Source organism: Drosophila navojoa, chromosome X (assembly GCF_054131105.1).
Source record: "Drosophila navojoa isolate 15081-1374.11 chromosome X, UAZ_NAV_1.0, whole genome shotgun sequence".
Classification (NCBI taxonomy): Eukaryota; Metazoa; Arthropoda; class Insecta; order Diptera; family Drosophilidae; genus Drosophila; species Drosophila navojoa.
The window spans coordinates 26,783,002-26,806,140 of NC_142895.1; the positions used below are offsets into that span (position 1 = coordinate 26,783,002).

The window sequence follows — 23,139 nt, forward strand, 5'->3', positions numbered from 1 at the left end:
CTGCGTGATAACTCGATTTCGATTGCAGCACATAGAATGCAGCTCTGGAAGCGCATAAATAAATAAAGTTACTCGAATTGTGGGCCTGCGGTTGCGTTTATTTTTGTTGCGGTCAAATGTAAATATGAAGTGTGAATCTCAAATTGTAATTCGTCAAGTAATACAAATCATTAACATATATGAAAACTGACAAGATTGCATATTGTTATTGGCCAATTGACTACGCAAACGAGAAGCATCGGCAACGGGCCTCAACAGAATGGATGTTGAAATACCTGTTTTGGCTGGATATCTTAATGTTCCAACACAAACTGGATTTTCGCTAAATCGTATCTCGAAAAAGGTAAGAGCCTGCCAAAGAACTTGCATTATTACCAACTAACACACTAAATGCACAAATGTGCAATGCCCTTAAATATTCTAAATGCAATTTTAACATATTTGGCAATTGCGTATTACAACAGGACCCTCGCCATGTGCATGTGTGCGTTTGCGAGAGTATGTGTATGTGTGTGTGAGTGTATGTATGCATGTGTGAACAGACTTGCGTGCCTTTGTGTGTGAGTGTGTGTGTTTGTGTAGATATCTCCATCTGCATACTTGTTGCATACAAATGAGTCGCATAAGGTGGGAGAAAGAGAGAAGCATGCCAAACGGCGAGCCGAACATATTTTCGATTTGCGTGTGCGCGCCTGAGACACACATGCAACGCACACAAACACACAGACGGTGTCTGCTTATATGCATACATATATTTGTGTATGTGTAAATGCTCGCGATGACGGCTGTTTTTTGGGACTCATCCATGTATATAGATAGATATATATATATATGTATATATAAATATATATACAATTATTTCCATATGTCAGGGAATTCTTTGGTGTGCTTAAGCGACTTCATGTCTCTCTGAGCTTTGAGGATTGGGGCCGTGCCCAGCTACAAATACTTATGTTTGCTGTTGTTGTTTTGTTATGTAAGTAACGCTCGAATTTTCGTTGGAAATTTGATTAGCACAACATTAAAACTCGATCTTACAATGGTTAGTGCGAGGCTAACACCAAATTAATAAACAACAAAATCATCGAGATGTACTCGAAGAGTTATCATAATAAAAGCCAAAGATATATCAAACTCGCATCAATATAAATACATACACATCATAATTTAAACTCTATTCATTTTAATCTATGACAGCTTTACAGCTGTCAATATGTATATTCTATATTCTATACGATTATCTAATATTAAAGGACTTAGACCGATTACATAGAGACCTCTAATAAGATACTAAAAACATGGCTGAGAACTTACCGTTATAATATATTCTTACATATGTACATATACATATATTTCTGCAATATCCTTACTAAATATGGCTATTTTGTTTTTCCAGAAATCATGCAGCCGTTATTGTCTCCTATTCAAAGCCAGTCGCCATGGCATTGCTCGCCTGGAGATATGCGAGAATAAGGATGACAAGAATCCAAAGATCTTTACACTTGAGAATTGCGTAAAGATCACACAGGAGCCGCCGCCAGCGAATCTCATACAGATTGTCAAGCGTAATGTTCAACTTACGCTGAATACGAATAGCGATGAGGAGCTCAAGGATTGGGTGACAGCACTCCAAACGGTTGCGTTTTGCGACAACAGCGGCCTTCATGCCGCCCACGGTGCCATCGAAGAGGATAATGATCTATATTGCAGTTCATTTGTAAGTCACTAAATTTAACGGATGAATGAAAGAAGAGACAAGAAAAGATTTGCCGAAGCTACATTGCATTTGCAATGTAGCAGATTATATGGAAATTGAGCTTAGTCTGAATCAGCTTGTATTGCTTTAAGAAGAGAATGAGGAAATGAGATTCAAGAAAATAGAGAGGTAGAAGTGTATGTAGAAGTAGTGTATGTAGTCTATATTAGCAGCATATATTATAGGTGTCAGAGAAGTATTAAATAATATCCCCATCCAAAAGATTGTTGATTAAATACTGGTAAAAATTCGTTTAGTTTAAAAAACCACAATTTTGTATTAAATCGCAGGCAGATTCAACAGCAGACAATGTCATTGGCTTTATAGCCTCTGAGACCCTCTAGCTGTAGTCCTGGGAGCGTTTGTAACCATTTGATATATAGGAGGAACTGCTTGTAGGAAATATAGCGCATTTCTCTACAATAGTAGCCATGATGATAGGGACAAGATGGATCGAAGATGTATTCGCGAGGTTGGTCGCCCTGATCATCTTTAGAACTTGCTGGACGTTGACGGATGCTATGAGTTTAAGTGGAGAGCTAATCACTAATCATGTTTGCTAGCCAATAACTAGCCTCTACTGTACTCACTGTCCATCGTATATCTGCTTGTGCACCGTCCAACAACGTCGAATGGCTCCCATTACCGGCAATGTATGCTCGACTTGGGCGATGCGCACTAAGAACACAATTGGTACATACTTGAAGCGTACAGCACTCATTACACCGCCTACAAAGCATTTACGGAGTGGCCAATCGTATTGCAGCCAAAGCACCCCTGCATATAATACCTGTCGACATCGAAAGGGGAGTATGGATCATAATTGGTTATCAATTGATATCAGTGCAGTATACCCACTTCCAATTCCGAATTCACTCCCAGCGTGTCCGCTTCTAGAAGCCGTTTCACACTGCTGAATTCCAGTTTCAGAAAATTGGAGCTGCCCACATACCGCAAAAAAACGTACCCCATATAGGGCGTTAGAATCGTCTCAACGTGAGTACACACGCGTTGCGCTAGGGAATACATGATGATAATACGATTTCGATCCTTAAGCAATTCCTGGGTGAATTTCCACAATTGATTGCTTAGCGCCTTGATGGCCAGGAAATGGGCGCCACGCAACAGCTCAACGAGCTGGGTGAGCGAGACCGTTTGAATCGGCTCGATCATCCAGCGATAGATTTCGACAAAGGTGCGAGCCGGTATCTTCGAGCCAGGCAAATGAAGCTCATGTGAGAACTCACGATTTCTAAAAAATTCAGACATAGTGATCAACAGCAGGGAATGGCAGAAAAACTTTTTGTCATCGACATAAACGGCCATTGTAGGTCCAATATTCTGGGTAAACCGACGACAGAGCTCTTCAGTCATATTAAATTGCGTATAGCGATACCTATCCGAGTCACTCCTGGCTCGGCTCCCAAGTGGCTCATTTATCAAATATTGTACGAGCTCTGTTATGGGGAATCTCTTGATTCTCCGTTCCTTCGTTGGCTCTAGCGTTGCTGGAGATTCGTCGATAGCATGTGTACCAGTATAGCATTCTGTAATTGGTATGGGATGCGCGAGCTTATAATCGCAGATATCCCCACGCTTCCGATCGTTAACCAACTGAAGCTCAGTGCACGTTCCACAAAAATGTTTAGGGAATTTTTCAGTCTTGTTGATTCCTTCTTTGATTAATTCATATCGCTTCAACATATCCCCAAATAGTTCGCGATTTTCCTCGGCAATCTCTTTCTTCCTTTCCTCCTCGCTGTCGGGCTCTAGCTGGCTCAGCGTTATTAGCTTGTTTACAAATTTGGTAACCCTTTTGCGGTATTCCGAGTTCACCACTTTCGCATACCTTTCGTCTGTTGGTCGTATTGGTGTCCAGAGCTTATTATACACATTCGGCTTTTTCGGCTTTTTTGGCTTTTTCGGCTTTTTCGGAATTTTCGTTGCATCCAGTTCCTTCGATTCAACTTTCGGTAATTGGACTGACTTTGCCTCCATTCTGCGCAAGTTGAATTTAGAATTTTCCAAAGTGAATATACATACACTAAACTTCTATTATATAAAAAAATTTAATTAAAAAAAAAAAAACAAAATAAATATATATGCATACAATCAACTTCGATTTAAATTTATGAAATGTTTTTAGCAAATAATTCAACAATGTTTTCGAAAAGGAATACGTTTGTTGAAATTACATTCAAGGCCAACCGAGGCTCTACATGAATTCGAGTACATGACGCTGAAAAATATTTGACAAAACCCAAAGCCAAGCGTAAATTCGCAAACTAGTAAAAACCTTTGAGAGAGTAAATACAATATATGTATGTAGGGTTGAAGAACGAAGAAAAATATAAGAATAGACAGTAACTAACTTAAAATACAAATACAGAGGATTTCTAAAGAGTAAAAATAGCATGAAGGAGAGGTGACAGTAAGATAGATAGATATATCACATATAATAGGATAGAAATAGATGTAAACGAGCCACAAAGCTAAACGAATGAGAAAAAGTGTATGGAGCAGATAAGACCGTAAAAGCGTCCAAAATTGATGTATCTAAAAGAACCCTAGAGCTGTTCTTATGTTATTATTATCTGTATCATTTGCGGCCCTGGCAGAAAACAAAATTCTAAATGAAGAAAACCAGTAAAAAGCTCAAGTTGTATTAAATTGAGACGCAATAAAACATATAGGCACTCCCTTAATAAATAAATATCCATAATTTGCGGTTATGGTTATATTGAAATCGAAATAGCTAAAAAAGAAAGATACTCTTATAACATACGTACATGAACAGTTTGTTTGTTTTTTTATACCCTGAACCCATTGAAAATGGGAAATCAGGGTATAATGGTTTTGTTAAAGGTATGTAACAGGCAGAAGGAGGCGTGGCAGACCCCACAAAGTATATATATTCTTGATCAGGACGACAAGCTGAGTCGATTTGGCCCTGTCCGTCTGTCTGTCCGTCCGTCCGTCCGTCCGTCCGTCCGTCCGTCCGTCCGTATGTATGAACGCGTCGATTTCAGAAGATATAAGAGCTAGAGACTTCAACTTTTTTTTAAAATGTCCGTATATATCACGCGCAGATCGAGTTTATCACTAAAAAACGATAACTCATTCCGATATTTTTTTATCGATAAAAAACCTTATCGAAGATCACTTAAATAATTATATCTCCTACATCTTTCAAGCTAGAGTCTCCAAATTTAAAATGTATATTAAGATGAATTTTATACAATTTCGGTTTTTGTTAAAATTTACCCCCCACACCTAAATCCACCCCCTCACCCTCATCTTTGTAAAAGTCGTATATCAAATACTAGAGACTTGAGCTTCGGTATACACATACATTTTAACATTATGATTACGTTCTGAAAGTTTCATTACGATCGTACGTCTAGAAATTAAATTATTAAATAAGTTTTCATTATATTGCCAACACTGCAGCGCAACCCAAGCGCAATCGCCTGTATATGTGAGTGTGTGTATGCGTGTGTGTGTGCGTGTATTTGTATGTATGTGTGTGTGTGTTTGCTAATTATTTTTGAAATATCAGTTGCTTGTAGGGTTCAGGGGATTTCGTAGTCGAGCAGTCTCGACTAGAGCTTTCTTACTTGTTTTTTTTTGCCAATATGTACACAATGCAAAAAAAAAAAAAAAAAAAAAAATTTAGTGAGAAAACAAGAAAGCAATTCATTGTGTTTTGTTTGGGAATACGATAAGCAGAAATAACACAACTGTTTTGTTTTCCCAAAAGTTCCATAATCATCAAATGCATACGCAAAATAGGAGAAGAAAAAAATTCGCTTATCGCTTAGAAAAACAAACACGCACCAACTGTGGGTAAATCTTTCTTCTGTTTCATTTTTGTGGCTCGTTCTTTTCTCAAAGAAAAAACAGCTGGCCGAGGCAGAATCGCGTGGCCGGAATGACCGTTGTGCTTACTAATACATGTCCATTTGGTTTAATCAACAGGACGGATTGTTTATTATAACGCTGATACCATCGGAGGCGTCTATTCGGTGCAACATCGAGCCGCGCACGTATATGCTGCAGATGACGCCGACGGAGCTGCAGCTGAAGTCGGAGGATCTGAACGTGACGATTGCCATGTGGCCGTATCGATTCATTCGCAAGTACGGCTACAGGGATGGTAAGTTCCAGTTTGAGGCCGGGCGCAAGTGCACGACGGGCGAGGGCGTCTTCACGCTGGACCACACCAATCCGCAGGAGGTCTTTCGCTGCATGTCCGCCAAAATGAAGTCGATGAAGAAGCTGATCAGCGGCGACAGCCTCAGCAGCATCGAGTGCGTCGAGAATCAGTTCAGTGCCGCCGCCTGCATGGAGCCCGGCTCGCGCAGCCCGCTGCCGCCGTCGCCCTCGAGCAATCCGCATGCCGGCGAATTCGAGATCAACTCAACGCAGAGCTGCATCTCGCTGCGCGGCTTCATCAGCTCCAATGACTCGCTGAACAACTTCTCGGCGAACGGCAGCGCCAACAGCATCAGCCTGTCCGTGCCATCGCAAGCAGCCGGCAAACACATTCCCAACAAGCCGCCGCGCAAGCTGCCCACGCCCCTCGAGAAGCTCAACATGGGCGCGGCGGCAGCCGTTGCTGCGGCTGCACTGCCACCAGCTCCAGCTACTGTACTGGCTGGCACAATAACTCAATGTGATAAATATAAGAATCTTCTGAAGTATGAACCGGTTGCCATAACCACATCGTCGCCATCGGATGCCAACGGCAAGAGCAGCGGCTCGGCTGTGATACTGAAGCCTGCCTCCCCAGATCCGTTGCGTGCCAGCGGTGGCAGCGGCGTCGGCGGCGTCGGCGGTGGTAGCCCGCCCGACCTGCCGCTGAGGAACGAGAGCTGCTGCAACAAGCTGCCGCTGGAGCGTGACTACGAGTCCATCGAGAACATAACCGAGGCGTGGAAGACGCGCGGCGTTGGCGATGTGCGCCACTGCGAGCGCATACCCTCGGCCATCAGCTGTGACAGCGACTTTGTGCGGCAGCGCTCGCAGTCGCAGCGCGACAAGCGCAAGGATCTGAGCACCAGCGGCGCGACAAGCGGCAGCAGCACGCCCAAGATAATAGACATTGACATTGGCGAGGGCGTGGGCGTGCTGGTATCGCCGGATGCCAACTACGATCGGCTCGACTTTCTATCGCCGAACAACAAAACCTCCAGCGGCTACAAGACCATCGTGAACGTAACACTGCCTGCGAATCGTGTACGCTGCAGTCCGCCGCCGCCGAATGAATATGAACTGATTGCTAGTCCCGATACGGAGAGTTTTCGCAAGGCCGACGATAGTCATCTGGGCTATGGGGTCCTGCGCAAAGCCGCCAACAATACTGCCATCAGCAACAACAACAACAACAACAACAACAACAATAACAATAATAATAATAACAACAACAACAATAACACTAATAATAATAATAATAATAATAATAATGTAAATGTTAGTAATAATAACAACAACACTACACTGCCCGCCACAAACAGCAATAGCAATAGCAACAGCAGCATCAACAACAATAGTAGTACCGGCAGCAATCTCACAGGTCTCTGTGTCACGCCCACAACGAACCTAAGCAACGACGCCGCCCTCGATCATCGCAGCTACAACGGCCTCAACTATACGATCGTCAGCAAGCCCAAGCGTGTGTGAGGGCGCGTGCGAGAGAGAGGGAGTGAGAGAGAACACAGACAGATACATACTGACATAGATCGTTAGACAGAGACTCTGAAGTCGTAGTTCTCGTGTGGAAAACATAAACCATTCGAATAGAAACGAACAAAATATTAACGAAAAAGACAGAGAAAGAGACAGAAAGAGAGAGAGTGAGAAAGAGGGAGCGACGAGCAGTGCGCATTATTAGGCAATCATTTTCATACAACCAGTGGATCTCCAGAGCTCTCGTCGCATTTGTAGCCCAACAGTAAACCTTAAAATAAATAAAAAGAACATGCTCAAAAAACAGTAGAAGACATTAGGGGCGTTTCTCGAAAATATGTTTAAGCTACTGCAGCTGAATTTATTAGAACTGAATGTATTATAACCGCCTTTCTGTACTATAGACTACATTAACTGATTTTGTATTTTGTTGTTTATGTCAAATGTTTCGCAGTCACAAATCTATTCTTAGACTGATCGTTTAACAAATCTCTCAAATTTAGTTTGTTTTAAGCAGATTTCTTTTTGACTTGATCCGGCGTGCAATATCATTGTTTCACTGTTAACAAATTCACTTATATATTTGGTATTTTTAACACTTTCTGTCTGAGAAATACTAGAATATGTATACTAAATGTAAAATATATCTGGTTTTTTTTTTTAATGTGAAAAATCATAAGTTATTTAAGATAGACTAAAGTCTAGAATGTTGCCATATCGTTACTGAATGAACTACTTGTAAAGATATCTACTTTCTGGGCTTCAGATTTTCCGACTTTCGATTCCATTGTAAAGAAATATTGAATGGATTCAACTCAAATCTCTTAATCCTAAAATGTATTACTAATTGCATTTGTAGAGCGTGTTTCTACTGTTTTGAGCTTAAGTAAGATCTTTATGATGTTATATATATACGAGACTAGAATGTGAACGAAAGCAGACAAAAATAACTCTAATGAGAGATAGCGATTGAGCAAACCCTCTCATTAGCAGCAGCAGCAGCAATAACACCTTTTACTTGCATGTACATGTAGATATATAAGTAATACGTATGCCAATGTATCTATGCGCACATATAGTTGTATATCGTGTTAAAGCGGGGCTTTGATCTGTGGCGCCTTTGTTGGGTGTCGTTGTGAACGACATTTGGTATTTCGATTTGTGCATATACCAAAATTGTGGCGATTTTTCCAATGTACTTTGATTATTTTTATATATGCTTTCAACAGTATATTATTTTTTTTTTTTATTATTATTTTTATGCATAGACAAACATATATAAAACATTTTTTTATTGTCCCTATTAAATGTGTAAATAAAGCAAACGAAAAATAATAAAAATTATATAAAACTAATCTATATATATGAGCAAACAGCTTTTTCATTACTGGAAACATCTTTTAATTAGATTTGTAAGTGTAACAGTTACTCAACTAGTATATACCTGCAATTTTCAAATTGAGACGGTTTCTTTTTTTTTTTCTTATCACAATTTTATATGAAATGGTTTATTACAAAATTGAAAGACTTTATTTTAGAATATAAAATATTTTTTCAAATTTGTTCTTGAAAACGTACTAACTGTAATCTGAACTTGACTTCATTTTAACAGTCAATATTTGTATAAAAATTATGGCGAATCTAATTTTGTATATAAAAGTATTATCATCAGGCAGTACCGCCTTCGTAACTTTCATTAACAGTCCAAAAAGAGTTGTAAATCTCAGGATTAGTCCTCATTGGGCACATATGTGTGTGTATCAAGAAAACTTTTTACAAGATTGTATATATATAAAAAATGTACTACTTAATATTTGATGTCCGAATAGACGCACGGATAGTAATATACTCTTTTAGCATGATGAACGAGTATAAAAATCGAATAAATACTGAATTGCTCAATACGATGCAAAAGCATATCGCAGCAGGCTTTGCAAACACAGTAGGCAGTGGAATATGAGTGAAGTAGAAGCGAATTGGAGTTAGTTTTATTTTTTGTTGTTGCATTGAAGTTCGACAATTCATTTGACTGAGCATCGAAAAAAAAGAAAAAATAATTGGGAAATTTCCGGAAAATGTTGTCATTGAGACGCTTGCAAAGATTCCAATGGCGTCCATTGGTGCGTCTCTGTTCGGCCGAGTTAGTACACAAAGTAAGTGGCATCGAATTGATAAATAACACATATAGCCTCGATAGTTAATGCTCTCAATTCGAACCACTTTGAGCAATAGGACACATTCATAGAGAAACTGCGGAACAGCTATATTGAGGATGAGCGTAACAACTTTGTGGTGCCGACGTTCAAGAAGGCGATGCTCTTTCCAGATGAGATTGCAATCAAGGACTTGAATGGAGAATTTACATACTTTCAGCTTTACATAACAGCCAAAAAGCTGGCCATTCAAATATCCAACTTTTGTGGTAATCCCAGCGAGTCCCTTTGAGAATTCATTCACTTTTCATTGATATATCGAATTTGTACTATTCCAGGCAGTGCCTCGCAGTCGAATGTCGCTTTTTTGTGCTCCACCAATGCGCTGTGGGTTGTTATCCAGTGGGGCTGCTGGATTTCGGGCCAGGTGGCTGTGCCGCTGGAGCCCAATCAAGCGGCAGATGAGCTGCTCAGCCAGGCCACCGATTGCAAGGCGAAGCTGCTGATCGGCACTCCCGAGTGCGAGACCATCACCCAGGAGCTGGCCACGAAACTGCAGACGGCCAGCATTGTGCTGGATCACAGCTTTGTGCCCACGTCCGAGAGCGTCGCCTCCACGGCCATGTATGCCAAGCAGCTGGTGGGCCTGAACGGGGCCCTCATACCGGAGAGCACGCTGCCCAACGACTATTATGCCAACGCGCCGGCCATGCTGATCTACACGCCCAGCTCCTCGAACAGTCGCAACGGCGTGGTGCTCACCCATCGGAATATCGAGGCGCAGATGCGCTGCCTCGTCGCCAGCTGGCATCTGAAGGCCAGCGACTCGATGCTGCCGCTCATTTCGATGAACCGCATGCATGCGGCCATTGGGGCTCTGCTCGGTGTGGGTGGCAACATCTTGCTGCAGCAGAAATTCGACAGCCACACCGCTTGGAGCTCGCTGCTGGGCATCAACAGCCCGTCGAAGCAGCGCGTGAACATCTTCCTGGCCATGCCCATCATTTACAAACGCCTCATTGCTGAATATGACAAAATGTTTGCCCAGGACTCGCGCATGGTCGAGTACATAATCAATCACTGCAAGCAGAAGATCCGGCTGATGGCCACTGCATTCGGGCTGCTGCCGGAGTCGGTGTTCTATCGTTGGCGCGAGATAACCGGGCAGAATATTTACGAGTACTACGGGATGCTGGAGACGGGCCTGGTGCTAGGCCCCGCCCTCGACGAGCAGTCGGCCAACAGCAGTGCGGACTACCGCCCGGGCACCTTGGGCGCACCACTGATCGGTGTCACAGCGCGCCTGGTGAACAACCAAGGCGATCAGCTGGTTAGCTGCAAGAGCGAGCCCAGCACGGAGAACAGCGCCAGCTCGGACCAGAAGCCCAAGAGCATGCCAGTGCTGAACACGGTTGTCGGCGAACTGGAGATAGCTGGCGCGAATCTATTTCCCCGAAGGATCAACGCAATGATGCAGATAACCCCTGTGAAGGTAGGATCGACCGCAGCAGTTGACCAGGTCGCGCCGATGGAGCACTCCGCCGAGAAGTTTCTGAAAACCGGTGACATTTGCGCCTATCGCAACGGCAGCTTCATCTTCCTAAGCAAAACGACGGACGTGTTCAATGTGGGTGGATACAGGGTCTACGGATCCGAGATCAAAAAGGCTCTCATTTCACATCCGAGCATCAACGATGTTGCCGTCTTGGGCATACCCAATAAATTATGGGGACATCGTTTGGGCGTCATTTGCATCTTGTCGCCCGATGCCGATGTCGATCTGGAGACAATCAAGTCCTACTGCTATAGCCAGCTGCCAGCCCATAAGCGCCCCACTGTCTTTAAAACGATCGTTGCCAAGTAATCAAGCAATCAATCCAGCGATCTATTAGTTCAACATCCTCTCTTGTCCGATCGTACAATGATGACAAAAATTTTCGTGTCCTCTATTTTAACTGTTCAAAGATAAAGAGAAACCTCTATTCCTTTTACAAATGATTGCAACCGAGAAATTCATCAAATGCAGTACTACATACACAAGCTCAATAAATTTTAGAATAATGATAACCTTTAGCTAACTGTCAAAGAATACCGGCAAATTATTAATCAATCTGCTATCATCAAAATCTCGGTGCTGCTTATGTAGCTCGATTAAAACTTGCATTTTAATTATTGATTATTGATTTCTTTTTAGGGTTAAACTAAGTATCGTACCATATACTATATTACGGTCTGTGGTGCTATCTGCTATGTATAACATATTAATAGGTATAGATAAAGAGCCGGATCAAACACATGCATGTTCTCTGCCCAGGTGTGTCGAGGTCCCAGTGGGGAGGTCAACGTCCCAGTAATATGAACGAAATATAAGAATCATATACTTGTATATTAATTATAGGAAAATAACAATAATCCGGCCGTAACCTTTAAGCTGAATTACGTGCCTAATCAATCAAAATGTTAATGATATATATATATACATACATATATAGGAATTGTCACTATAATGGGAAGCATTAAATAACAAACCTAATTCATCTTAAGGGATATATACATCTGCTCAAAATACTCACCAAATAACAACAAAATACACCTGAAATGTTCATACGTATATACTTATATTGAATTCTGAGATATATGTAGCTTGCTGATGTAGAAATCAACTCCTTTGAAGGATTGTTATGCTGCTATAGTCGCCATCATCATCCACGATCTCCAAAGTTGCAGTCCACGTCTTCGTTGATGGAGCACAGTGCCGGGTAGTTGGGGTTCATGCCTGATTTGCACTTTTCTCCGGCTTTGCTGCAGGCCGTGTAGACTGGCCAGCCTTTAAAGTTGGTTGTGGCATAGTTGCATGCCACCAGGAACGTGTTGTACTCGTCTTTCAGGAAGTTGGCAACGGCACAGCCGACGGCTATGCTTCGCTCTTGAGCCACCATCGTCAGATGGCCAATGGTGCTGTCCATGGAGTTGTATACAGGATATGGGATATAGTACACAGGATAGTGTATAGGATGTGCGACTTACGGTCCATTGTAGTTGCTGGGATACTTGGCTAGATGCGCGGCCTTGACGTCTTTGCCTTCCGTTGCCCAATCCTCGACTGCGCTGCGCAAGACTGTGGATATATCGGGCGCCGCCAGGCCCCAGTAGCCCTCAATGAACAGGTTCTGCCCGGAGTACTTGAACTGCTCCGTGTTATGGCATGCATCGTGCTCCATGTAGCACTGCTTCACATTCAACTCGGCCAGCCGCGCCAGCTCTGCGTCCCACCTGACGGTGGCCATGCGGCAGGCCTTCACCTTGACATGCCCCCTCCCGCTGGCCCACTGTTCGCGCACCTCGTTGTGCGCCGCCACAACGGCCTGCTGCGCCTCCTTCCTAATCGCCAGAAGCTTCGCGTCCGCCGGGCACTCCTCGGAGAAACTCTGCAAGCAGCAGCCACAGATGCACTACAGCAACGACAGCAGCTCAAGTCCATCCACTAACCTCATCGTTGCCGCAGGCTATGTGCTGCACACCCTTACGACACAGCTTGCAATAGTCGGGCTTCCCAGCTGCCTCGAGGAGGCAGCTCAAAGCCATTGCTGAAACCAGCAGCCAGGTGATTCTGCGTTCCGTCATCGTGAAACTATGTGTGGGACAATCGCTTGGAGCACTGCTTTATATCATGCCGTCGTAGGGAAATCGTGACGCCTTATCACTGGAACGAAATGGGGAAACCGCTTCAAGTGGATTAACTGAAAGGTTTTCGAAATGAAAACTAATTTGCCAAGGGTAATTGAATTCTATTAGCTCATGGATCAGATATCTTGGGGCTAAGTCTCAACTTGTACTCCCCCAGTAGTAACCCAGTAGTAATGTCACTTTGTTGAAAAGGTATATAACAGAAAGAAGAAGGCGTGGTAGAACCCATTAAATATGTCGTAGAATGATTGGATAGTTCTATGCAGCGTTCAGGGGAACCTCTTCTAGTCGAGCAGTCTCTCGACTCTTGCTTGTTCATATTTCGATCAACGTAGCTCGCTTGGCTTACGTCAGAGCAGAGTTTGCTCTGCTGTAGCTCAGTAAACATAGCCTACTCTATTTAACCTTTCGAGTTTTGTGCGCTGTGTGTGTCGCTATATTTCGGGCACAAACTTAATTCGAAATTACTAAATTTAACTGGGGTTCAGCGGGCGAGCGATCCAGGCAGACGGCTTCCAAAATGACTGTTACGTATCTAATACCAATATATCCCCCCGACAGTCGACTCACTTTCGATTGGGATGACAGTGTGGAGGCGTCGCTATTGGTGGCTCTTGGCTTTTTAGTTCTCATGCAACTGATCCTTCTCATTTACATTGTGCTGGCCCACTTTCAGCCCTGCACCCTGTACCGGCAGCAGCTGAATGAAAGCTACCGCCGCCGCTATGGAAACTTTATCTTTCGTCGGCTGCTAGCTCAACTCGATCGTGCTTTTGGTCAACGACCCGAAGCCGGGCAGGAGCTCAGCTTTTGCCTAGAAGCGAAACGCAATGCCCAGTTGGCAATACGCCTGTTCTGCCGTGACTCTACCAAGGTACTCTACCCTGAGCACGAACTGGACTCATTGGCAGCCAGTGATGCCTATTTTGTGCTTGACGACGAGGAAGCCGAGCTCATTTCCGCAGGCTATTACAGTGTCAATTTCGATGTAACGGATGCATTCCTAGAGAACCTATTATACCCCAAACGTGCTGATATCCCCAGTAAAAAATCAAAATCGTAAAGTTGTTAGCGAATCATGCTATTCTCATTGTGGTGTCAGCGATGACGGTATTCCATTTTATTTCAATAAATAATGACACAGATATCCAAATTTAATCGAATGCTCGAGTTGTGACCTCTACTCTCTTGCCTGTGCATGTACTTTGTTGAGGAATCACTAAGTGCGGGGTTCAAGTGGGGTTTACTCATCAAACTTCTTTCGCTTTCAACCCCACTAAGCACTGGGAAGCATCACTCAAGGAGCTTCACCCACTGATCTGAATGCCCAGACCTCTATCTGAGAACTTGTGAATTTGGTTTTCTTTTTCAATATGTATATTTTGCAAACAACTTGAACATACCACTCGCACACAAAACCAACTAGAAACATAACATAATGATATAGCTAAACATAATTGTTAATATTAAACATTAGCAACCTGTCGATATACTTATGGGAACGGACTCGTATATCTACAGTTATATACACTTTACAATACAAATTACGACACAAAAAAAGCAATAGAACTAGATTTCATTCCAACAAAGTTCGGTAAAGTTCGCTAGAGTTCACTTCTTGAAGCAGATCTTGAGTATGCGTATGACTGGCGCCTCGAATAGTGCGGATATAACAAAGGCAGATCCGAAGGAGACAACGGCGTTGCCCAGAAACGTAGTCAGTATCATGGGATTGTTGAGATGAACGGTGCCGCTCATATGCGATGAGCAGATGAACATAATAATCGGATGGATCAGATAGGCGCAGTAGGTGAGACGCGACAGCGGCCACAGCACGCGATAGGAGAGTATCGCGTTGACAGTGGGCGCGAGTCCCCAGCAGCAGGAGAGCACTATCCAGACGAGGCCACACCCGAAGGCCGTATGCCCAATGCTCACATAGAAGGCGGTGTTCACGACGCTCAGTTCACCTGGCCAAACGCCAAAGATGACCAGGAATAGAACGCCCAGGCTGCAGGCCCAGAGGCTAAGATTAAGACGCCTAGATATTTTCGGGGGCGTCTTTACCCTATACAGCGCATAGCCGGTAAACATGCCTGGGTACGTGAGAGAAAGAGAAAGAGAGAGTGAGAGTAATTTGAGAGATTGAAGAGCAACGGCAGTAATAGGACTTACCCACTATATAGGCTCCCACACGCTGCCAGGGCTTGTCGTAGAGAAAGTCAAAAGACTCGAAGGGCAGCGCCACCTTGTGGGTGTATTGATGCTGCAAGGAAATAATGCCCGAAACGCTCCAAGAGCTGACCAGAAAGACAACCAGTGTCACTGCCACCGCCTTGAAGTATCTAGAAAGAGTGACATCAATAGGTTAAATAGAGCCAGACTAACTGAAGCACCCGTGCCTACTTTCGGGAGAGCGCCAGCAATAGACAAGCCATGACATAGAACTGCATATCGTTGGCCATGTACCAGCTCCACATCATGCACATCTCGTGCTGGGGAAAGAAGTTGTTGATGTACAGAATGTTGCGCCACCAAAAGATGCGGCAGGTGTTGTGCTCGATCTTGGCCGGCTGGAAGACGGACGAGTCAAGACCCTGGCGGACGGCAAAGTCATTGAACAACACCACGAAGAGGTAGACGGGCGTGAGGCGCAGATAGCGGTACAAGAACATCATCATGGTGTCCAGGAAGCTACGCTTGAAGACGGTGCACGGCGGACCCGCAGGCTTCCTTTCCTGCTTCACATAGAGCAGAGTGACCAACAGGCCGCTGATGAAGAAGAACGAGTCCACGGAGAAGGTGGCATTGCCAATGACCTGATACCAAAACGAACGTTCCGTGATAACGCGTTCGAACTGAGGCAGACAGCAGACAGAGATAAATTGGAATACCTTGTGTACTGAGAGTCGCTTCATACGCTACCTTATTCTCGCCTATCGCAAACATTTGCAAATACGTGTGCACCATCATGGTCCAGAGTACCGAGAAGACGCGCAGGCCATGCAAACAGGATGTGTGCGTCTGCGTGGAGTGTAGACAAGGATTGCTAAGGTTCTAGATAAGGAGGTGTGTAAGGACTTACCTCCTTGTTCTTGTCTATGTTCAGTATGGCCTTGGCATTCGTTTGCAGTGCAAAGCACAGCAACAGTTGCTGATGCAGAGCTATAAGAAAGGGGTAGAATGTACATACATATAATATAGATGGTATGCTGATGGATATTACTCTATTATTCCCAAATAAAATGCCACGTCCGCACCAATATATATGCATAATGCAAAAATACGAATTAAACAAATTCCAAGGGAAGGAAGCACCCTTTCGACACGTTCTACACCACAGTTCTTGTGGACTAGTCCACTCCCTTAGCCAAGACAAACACCCACATTTATGCAAACCGCTTAGTGTAGACACAAACCTATGGGCTGTTCGGCTTCGTAGGTGCCCGCCACGCCTGCACAGCTGCCCGTTTCCACCTGGTAGTCCGTCATCTCACTCTTGTCCGTCTGTTTGCCCGCCACGCCCACAACAGTGGCCACCGACGTGGAGGCTGTGCTTTCGCCGTGCATGGCCTCCGCTGAGTTGGTAGCTGCATCCGGATGCCGTTGCCGATTGCCATTCATATCGATGTGCGCGTCCAGCGTCGAGTCCGTTGCCACAAGCCCGTTGCTGCTCAGCGGTCGCATTTGAAAGAGCTCGAAGGGCTTGCCGTAGTAGGCCGCCTCGTAGTCCCCGCTCTTGCTGGCGGCATCGCATTTGGCGCTGATCGCGGGTATCGGCGCCGCTACCAGGCGACGCTCATCGATGCGCATCTGGTAGTAGGTGGCCACGATCATCACCAGCAGCAGGGTAAGCAGAAAGCTTCTGCAGTCATAGAGATAAGGTTGGCTCTGCCATTAGCTCGCCGAAGTCGGTGCTGCTTGGTTGCACTACTCACATGAATACCTGGAACTTGAGCTGTCGCCAGTGGCTATATAGTCCAGGCACGGTGCGCACGCGCAGCACCTGAAGGGCCGGCTGCTGGGCGCTGGCGTTGTGCGCTCCAAGCATGGTCAGCATCCGTGCATAGGGGTCCAGCGAGAGTATCGATTGCACATCGTGCGCCGAGCAGGACTTGGGCAGGCACTCGCCCAGGCTCAGAAGCTGCTGCTGCATGTGCACTATAATATTGCAGGCAATACTTTCAAATTTAACAACTTACCGTGCGATTGAGGCGTGGCATTTGCAGCGAAATATCAGCCACATAGAATTCCAGCTCGAAGTGCTTCCGTTCCCCGCTACCAGAGAGCTGCCTGTTCAGTTCCATACAGAATGTCAGCTGCCCCAGCCACTTGTCATTCCCGAACAGCAGCTGACCTCGATAGCGTCCCGAGGCATCGTACGCTACAATTACAGATCAGGCAACGAAATTAAGGATTACTACGCTCATTAAATATGATTCATTGACAGAATCGAGAAAGAGTTCGATATCGATCGTGATTAAGAAATAATCCTGAGCTATATGATATAATTTAGTCATGTAAATCCTGGCACATTTCTTAGATCAGAGAATGAGAGATCCATCTAGTTAAGATCAATCAAAAAATGTGTATTACAAGACTAAAATCTAATTAAAACCTTCTATTTGGCTGGAGTTCGACAGTAAACAGTAAATACCATATTGTTTGGTAACTGAAATATGTTCATAAGAACTGATTCTTTGCTTATAAAACCACTTAGTATTCATTTGTGGCCTCACCTTTCTGTGCCCATTCGTAGTTGGAGTGCAGTCCGGTTAGGTAGGCCTGCATCTCGAGGCCGCAGCCGGTGCGCACGCTGGTTCGTATTTCGGAGATTTGCCAGTAGAAGTGATCGTACAGATTGGTCACGATCTGAAAGTAGTTGGCCGAGCCGTAAAGGCTCTCGGCCATGGTGCTGCTATTCGCGCTCGCCGTTCCATTGCTGCCCAGGTAGTGGCTGATGCTATTGATGGTGCTGCCCAGGGTCTTCAGCTGCAGCTCGTCGTCGCTTTGCTTCAGCAGCTCTCTGCCCTTCTTGGGAGAGGGCTTGTTTTTCAAAATCTTCAGTATGTGGGTGCTGCTCGTTGTGGTTGTTGCTGCTGTTGTTGTTGCTGCTGCTGCAGCTGTTGTTGTTGTTGTTGCAGCTGTTGTCGATGTTGCTGCCGTTGTTGTAGTTGTTGTGGTGGTTGTGGTTGGCTGAAAGCTAGAGTCGGGCAGCGCTGATATGTCCACATCGACGGTGTCGCTGTCATCAGGGTTTGTGGGCTTGTAGCTCAGCTCGGGTGCATTGCCATTGCTGAGGACGTGCTGCTCCTCGCTGCTGAGGTCACCCTTCTTGATCACCTCATGCTCCAGGTCCTCCAGGTCGCCCAAGTTGAAGTCAAATGTAACCGGATGCAGTTCGTATTCCTTAAGCGGGTGCGGCTTCACATACTCAATGCTGGGCAGCAGCTTCTCCAGTGGCAGGTAGGGCTTCTTCTTCAGCGGCTTCTGTGGCAGCACTTCGTGAGTGTTGAGCGTGAGAGGAGGCTCCTCCTCCTCCTCCTCGGCGTCCACCTCATGCAAGATGGTTATGTTGTTGCGGCTGCTGAAGCGATGCGCCGCAAAGTCTCCCAGCTGCGCTGTGGAGGCCAAGGCCTTGACTGGCTCCGAGCTGTTTGTGGCTTGAGGCTCAGTTCGATTGACCGCTGCAGCCAGCTGGCCAGCGACCAGGATCACCAGCAACACACCCAGTCCTATTGTCCTTGACATAGTGTCTGGCACTCTTGGATCTGCTGCTCACTTGGATCTTACTGCTACTCGAGCCTAAACTTTAGCTTGATGTCGTTCCAGTTGAGTCCTCTAAACACTCTCCTGCATTTTCTCTTCTTCTGTTTTGCTTTCGATTTTTCACGTTTTATTTGCTATCTGCTTGAAGTTGCGAATCTCACTTCTCGCTGTCATCGTTCTAGTATTTAGTTCATGTGATTTAATCAATGGATTTCTATATAGACAGGATTAGAGTTCAATAAACATATATTTATATCTAGCGATTGCCCAACCCCCCGTTTCGGACATAAACGATTGGGCAGTTGTTTATGATCCGATTCGATTTTCATTTTCATTTTTTATACCCTGAACCCATTGAAAATGGGAAATCAGGGTATAATGGTTTTGTTAAAAGTATGTAACAGGCAGAAGGAGGCGTGGCAGACCCCACAAAGTATATATATTCTTGATCAGGACGACAAGCTGAGTCGATTTGGCCCTGTCCGTCTGTCTGTCCGTCCGTCCGTCCGTCCGTCCGTCCGTCCGTCCGTCCGTCCGTCCGTATGTATGAACGCGTCGATTTCAGAAGATATAAGAGCTAGAGACTTCAACTTTTTTTTAAAATGTCCGTATATATCACGCGCAGATCGAGTTTATCACTAAAAAGCGATAACTCATTCCGATATTTTTTTATCGATAAAAAACCTTATCGAAGATCACTTAAATAATTATATCTCCTACACCTTTCAAGCTAGAGTCTCCAAATTTAAAATGTATATTAAGATGAATTTTATACAATTTCGGTTTTTGTTAAAATTTACCCTCCACACCTAAATCAACCCCCTCACCCTCATCTTTGTAAAAGTCGTATATCAAATACTAGAGACTTGAGCTTCGGTATACACATACATTTTAACATTATGATTACGTTCTGAAAGTTTCATTACGATCGTACGTCTAGAAATTAAATTATTCAACAAATAAGTTTTCATTATATTTCCAACACTGCAGCGCAACCCAAGCGCAATCGCCTGTATATGCGAGTGTGTGTATGCGTGTGTTTGTTTGTATGCGTGTGTGTGTGCGTGTATTTGTATGTATGCGTGTGTGTGTGCGTGTATTTGTATGTATGCGTGTGTGTGTGCGTGTGTGTTTGCTAATTATTTTTGAAATATCAGTTGCTTGTAGGGTTCAGGGGATCTCGTAGTCGAGCAGTCTCGACTAGAGCTTTCTTACTTGTTTTAATTTTCGTTTTCGTTTTCGTTTTCCTTTTAATTTTCGTCTGTTTGCACATTTATGGCTTTAATTGTTTCTAGGCGGGCGCAGGTTGCCCGGATTGCCAAAGCCTGGCAGCTGCGGCGACTACTGCGGCTGTTGCTGTGAAAGCAGCCAGAGGAAAATTACAAAATTTCCTGGTTAAACTTGTTAAACGTGTTGCGCTGAGCACTCAGTGGTCGGACGGACGGACGATCGGACGGTCGAACGGTCGGTCGTTGGCTGTGGCCAAAGCCGAGTGCCGAACGCTGCTAGCGGGAAAATGTTGCTGCTACTGATGTCTCGAGCTAGCCTTTCTTACATAACTTCCGCATCTCGCCATCGATTCGCATTGGTGCGACGATGATGATCTTCGGGCGTGCAGTTCGCACTTTTCACCTTATTGTGCAATTTCTATATGATCTATATTGATCGCTCGAAATTGGCGGGCCAGCTGATTATTAGCCTATTATCGATCTCCTTCGTTTTACGATCTGAGTAATTGATTTGCTAACTGTGTGAAGCGCAAACTATAAAAATCAATATCATAATTTAATCAATATTCAAGATCTTGCGGTGTAAGCAACTGGCTTTACATTCTTATAAGAAAAGTCTCTCTTATGTAAGCTCTGACCGACTAATAAAATATTCTTTATGCATTTGTTCAAAAATAATAATAATTTCGTACCACTCTATCAAGGACTTTCAATTAATGTCCTTTAAGTTCTTTGTAGAATGAAACACGAATCATCATACACAAATATTTTCAAAGTTGATGAAAATTCATAATAGTTCTTAACTATTTATGTCTTTTATAATAATAATAATATAATAATAGTTATAATACATTATGTCCTTTCTATCAACTAACTAATTCCTAGTATCATATGTTCGTGTCCTTTTTCTTAACAGCTTTGCTATAAGCAAGTATATTGTTTTAATCTCTTACAAGAGTTTAGTTAACTGAAATTGGCTATTGATCATATACATACATACATACATATATAACACGAGTAGGAGCACCACTTATTGACAAAATTTCTTCAATTTTTTTTAAATCTGTACAATTCGCCTTTACTTATTTTTGTCAGCTAAATATTTTAACCTCTGCTAAGCTAATTCGGTACTCAAACCCAAATCCTTGTCATTGGGTCACTTGGTCACCTAGCTAAACTATCTACAGGACGATTATTATAATTATAAATTCAATACTATGAGCTACTATTATTATTATTATATAAATATTTTTTTACTATAAAGTGTCTGCCCAACAGGTAGTTACTGACTAAACTCTGTAAAATTTATAAAAACGTAAATCCTTTGACCCGGACTATTAAGTCTAATATTCTAAATCATTTTCTGACGCACTATTGACTTAGTTACATACATTATTATTGGCTTAGTTACATACATATATTTATATTCGATCAAATTAAGATTCAACTGATAGTCTATAATTATAACATGCTATTTATTACTTAATTAAGTTTGAATATTCCATCTTCTTTCGAAATTTTCTTAACTGTCGGGGCAATAGTTTAAATGTACACGCCGTATATCAATCTTATACCGCATAAGATACAGACTAGGCAATTCAAATCTGCAATCATTACATCATCGCATAACTTCTTTTGCCTGATCTTAGACCTACGAGCACAAAGCCCAAATAAATAACGATTAGGCCTTCGAGTAGTCGCTGCCGGGGATCAAGTTTATCAAATCAACATTAATTAGATCTAGTTAGTCACTCGTTATCCACTGATTTTACAAATCACCCATCCATTCGAACGCTTTTGGACCCATTTGCCACGCTCAAAATGCACAGCCCACATGGGCTGTAGCTGGGCGGGGATATGCAAGCAAAGTGCTGCAACATATTGCAAATCCATTGTTTGCCAATCGAAACAGCAGCAACAACTTCAATGGGCCCACGCTATGTTGCGGCGGGGACTGAGGTACATATGTAATGGGCGTGATGGGTGCGCGCTGGGTGGTAATTGAAGAAGTAAACAACAACATCAATAATAACAACACACACACAAAAAAAAGAAGAAAACAACAACAACAACAACAACAAAAGCACTGGAAAAAAGGGGCACACAACTGTTAACTGGACACGAGGGCCACCTGTTTGGGACTTGGATGACGACCGCTGCTTAACCGTTGCGATGAAAGTAAAAACCGCGACTGATCAGGCGCCGCCGAAACTGCCATCGCTGGAAGCCAATGGACGGCCCAAGAGCCGAGTCGAGCCGAGCCGACTTCGGCAAATACAGGCGCTAGACGAAGTCGCTGGGGCAAAGTCAAAAGCAATCGAAGGGGTGGGCAAGGGAGGGGCTGAAGACAAAGACACAAATGCATTCGCAAGTGCAAGAGACGTAACTAAATGTGCGTGCGTGTGTGCGAGTGTGAGTGCGTGAGTGTGCGTGCGTGGAAAAGCGCAATAAAGCAAACAAGCAAAAGTCATAATGTGCACTAAAAAGCTGGCGAATGCAATTGCCATGGATAGGCTGCGCGGATTGGACCAAAGCGGCCTCTTCGCCTGCTATCCCAAAAGAAAACGAATGTTTGGATCAAGAGTGAGGGACACAAAGAGAGATAGAGAGAAAGAGAGAGAGAGAGACAGGCACTAAAGCGTGATAGACACGCTGCAGACGCGAAATGAAAAACAAATATACAAACAAAAACCTGTAAGAATATTGAACTCAACTGATCACGACTGCATAATGCCCGCTCACAAAGGCACTTGCAAAGAAGCTACAACTGACATGAGATATGACATGATTATGATAAAAGCCACATCACATTTAAACGAACTAAATAAATAACCAGTAAAATATATTCCTTGATGAA

General features: G+C 43.8%; 6 protein-coding genes across 12 annotated transcripts; 3 read left to right on the top strand and 3 right to left on the bottom strand.

Moving 5' to 3' along the window:
- Positions 1–12: 12 nt before the first annotated feature.
- Dok (docking protein homolog) lies at positions 13–22,898 on the top strand. 2 transcript variants are annotated; one of them, XM_089263632.1, is made up of 4 exons: positions 13–118; positions 195–343; positions 1,397–1,717; positions 5,735–8,799. In XM_089263632.1, the coding sequence occupies exons 2-4, from the start codon at positions 260–262 to the stop codon at positions 7,436–7,438; spliced, it is 2,109 nt and encodes a 702-aa protein (XP_089119758.1). In that variant the 5' UTR covers positions 13–118; positions 195–259; the 3' UTR covers positions 7,439–8,799. The 2 variants fall into 2 exon arrangements, 1 of the variants encoding a protein (XP_089119758.1); XR_016197323.1 differs by adding an exon at positions 22,881–22,898 and having other exon boundaries at positions 18–343; positions 5,735–7,518.
- Positions 1,953–3,958, bottom strand: LOC149090758 (uncharacterized). 2 transcript variants are annotated; one of them, XM_089263633.1, is made up of 3 exons: positions 2,615–3,957; positions 2,347–2,546; positions 1,953–2,275 (listed from the first exon to the last, which is right to left on the bottom strand). In XM_089263633.1, exons 1-3 carry the CDS (start codon positions 3,752–3,754, stop codon positions 2,053–2,055), a joined length of 1,563 nt encoding a protein of 520 aa, XP_089119759.1. In that variant the 5' UTR covers positions 3,755–3,957; the 3' UTR covers positions 1,953–2,052. The 2 variants fall into 2 exon arrangements, with proteins under 2 accessions (XP_089119759.1, XP_089119760.1); XM_089263634.1 differs by having other exon boundaries at positions 1,969–2,295; positions 2,615–3,958.
- Acsf3 (Acyl-CoA synthetase family member 3) lies at positions 9,338–11,723 on the top strand. The gene is made up of 3 exons (XM_030390191.2): positions 9,338–9,597; positions 9,677–9,866; positions 9,936–11,723. Exons 1-3 carry the CDS (start codon positions 9,520–9,522, stop codon positions 11,459–11,461), a joined length of 1,794 nt encoding a protein of 597 aa, XP_030246051.1. The 5' UTR covers positions 9,338–9,519; the 3' UTR covers positions 11,462–11,723.
- Positions 12,197–13,249, bottom strand: LOC115565180 (venom allergen-1). The gene is made up of 3 exons (XM_030390189.2): positions 13,087–13,249; positions 12,625–13,025; positions 12,197–12,555 (listed from the first exon to the last, which is right to left on the bottom strand). Exons 1-3 carry the CDS (start codon positions 13,219–13,221, stop codon positions 12,300–12,302), a joined length of 792 nt encoding a protein of 263 aa, XP_030246049.1. The 5' UTR covers positions 13,222–13,249; the 3' UTR covers positions 12,197–12,299.
- On the top strand, positions 13,647–14,438 carry LOC115565181 (uncharacterized). The gene has a single exon (XM_030390190.2). It carries the CDS (start codon positions 13,805–13,807, stop codon positions 14,345–14,347), a length of 543 nt encoding a protein of 180 aa, XP_030246050.1. The 5' UTR covers positions 13,647–13,804; the 3' UTR covers positions 14,348–14,438.
- LOC115565183 (uncharacterized) lies at positions 14,639–22,475 on the bottom strand. 5 transcript variants are annotated; one of them, XM_089263848.1, is made up of 10 exons: positions 22,414–22,475; positions 18,024–19,267; positions 17,487–17,668; positions 17,223–17,428; positions 16,704–17,149; positions 16,370–16,449; positions 16,210–16,308; positions 15,691–16,142; positions 15,460–15,629; positions 14,639–15,380 (listed from the first exon to the last, which is right to left on the bottom strand). In XM_089263848.1, exons 2-10 carry the CDS (start codon positions 19,033–19,035, stop codon positions 14,896–14,898), a joined length of 3,132 nt encoding a protein of 1,043 aa, XP_089119974.1. In that variant the 5' UTR covers positions 19,036–19,267; positions 22,414–22,475; the 3' UTR covers positions 14,639–14,895. The 5 variants fall into 5 exon arrangements, with proteins under 5 accessions (XP_089119974.1, XP_089119973.1, XP_089119970.1 ...); XM_089263847.1 differs by having other exon boundaries at positions 17,223–17,431; XM_089263844.1 differs by having other exon boundaries at positions 17,223–17,434.
- Positions 22,899–23,139: the final 241 nt, after the last annotated feature.

Excerpts from the sequence above, each read along its gene's own strand:
- Dok (XM_089263632.1), top strand. The coding sequence starts at position 260 with ATGGATGTTGAAATACCTGTTTTGGCTGGATATCTTAATGTTCCAACA. Across the intron at positions 344-1,396 it reads TAAATCGTATCTCGAAAAAG|AAATCATGCAGCCGTTATTG; the intron begins GTAAGAGCCTGC and ends TTGTTTTTCCAG. Across the intron at positions 1,718-5,734 it reads ATCTATATTGCAGTTCATTT|GACGGATTGTTTATTATAAC; the intron begins GTAAGTCACTAA and ends TTTAATCAACAG.
- LOC149090758 (XM_089263633.1), bottom strand. The coding sequence starts at position 3,754 with ATGGAGGCAAAGTCAGTCCAATTACCGAAAGTTGAATCGAAGGAACTG. Across the intron at positions 2,547-2,614 it reads GAGTGAATTCGGAATTGGAA|GTATTATATGCAGGGGTGCT; the intron begins GTGGGTATACTG and ends CGATGTCGACAG. Across the intron at positions 2,276-2,346 it reads AAGCAGATATACGATGGACA|CATCCGTCAACGTCCAGCAA; the intron begins GTGAGTACAGTA and ends TTAAACTCATAG.
- Acsf3 (XM_030390191.2), top strand. The coding sequence starts at position 9,520 with ATGTTGTCATTGAGACGCTTGCAAAGATTCCAATGGCGTCCATTGGTG. Across the intron at positions 9,598-9,676 it reads CGGCCGAGTTAGTACACAAA|GACACATTCATAGAGAAACT; the intron begins GTAAGTGGCATC and ends TTTGAGCAATAG. Across the intron at positions 9,867-9,935 it reads TCAAATATCCAACTTTTGTG|GCAGTGCCTCGCAGTCGAAT; the intron begins GTAATCCCAGCG and ends GTACTATTCCAG.
- LOC115565180 (XM_030390189.2), bottom strand. The coding sequence starts at position 13,221 with ATGACGGAACGCAGAATCACCTGGCTGCTGGTTTCAGCAATGGCTTTG. Across the intron at positions 13,026-13,086 it reads TAGCCTGCGGCAACGATGAG|AGTTTCTCCGAGGAGTGCCC; the intron begins GTTAGTGGATGG and ends TGCTGCTTGCAG. Across the intron at positions 12,556-12,624 it reads CCCAGCAACTACAATGGACC|CACCATTGGCCATCTGACGA; the intron begins GTAAGTCGCACA and ends CTCCATGGACAG.
- LOC115565181 (XM_030390190.2), top strand. The coding sequence starts at position 13,805 with ATGACTGTTACGTATCTAATACCAATATATCCCCCCGACAGTCGACTC.
- LOC115565183 (XM_089263844.1), bottom strand. The coding sequence starts at position 19,035 with ATGTCAAGGACAATAGGACTGGGTGTGTTGCTGGTGATCCTGGTCGCT. Across the intron at positions 17,435-17,486 it reads TGCCACGCCTCAATCGCACG|CAGCAGCTTCTGAGCCTGGG; the intron begins GTAAGTTGTTAA and ends GTGCACATGCAG. Across the intron at positions 16,309-16,369 it reads ACATAGACAAGAACAAGGAG|ACGCACACATCCTGTTTGCA; the intron begins GTAAGTCCTTAC and ends CACTCCACGCAG.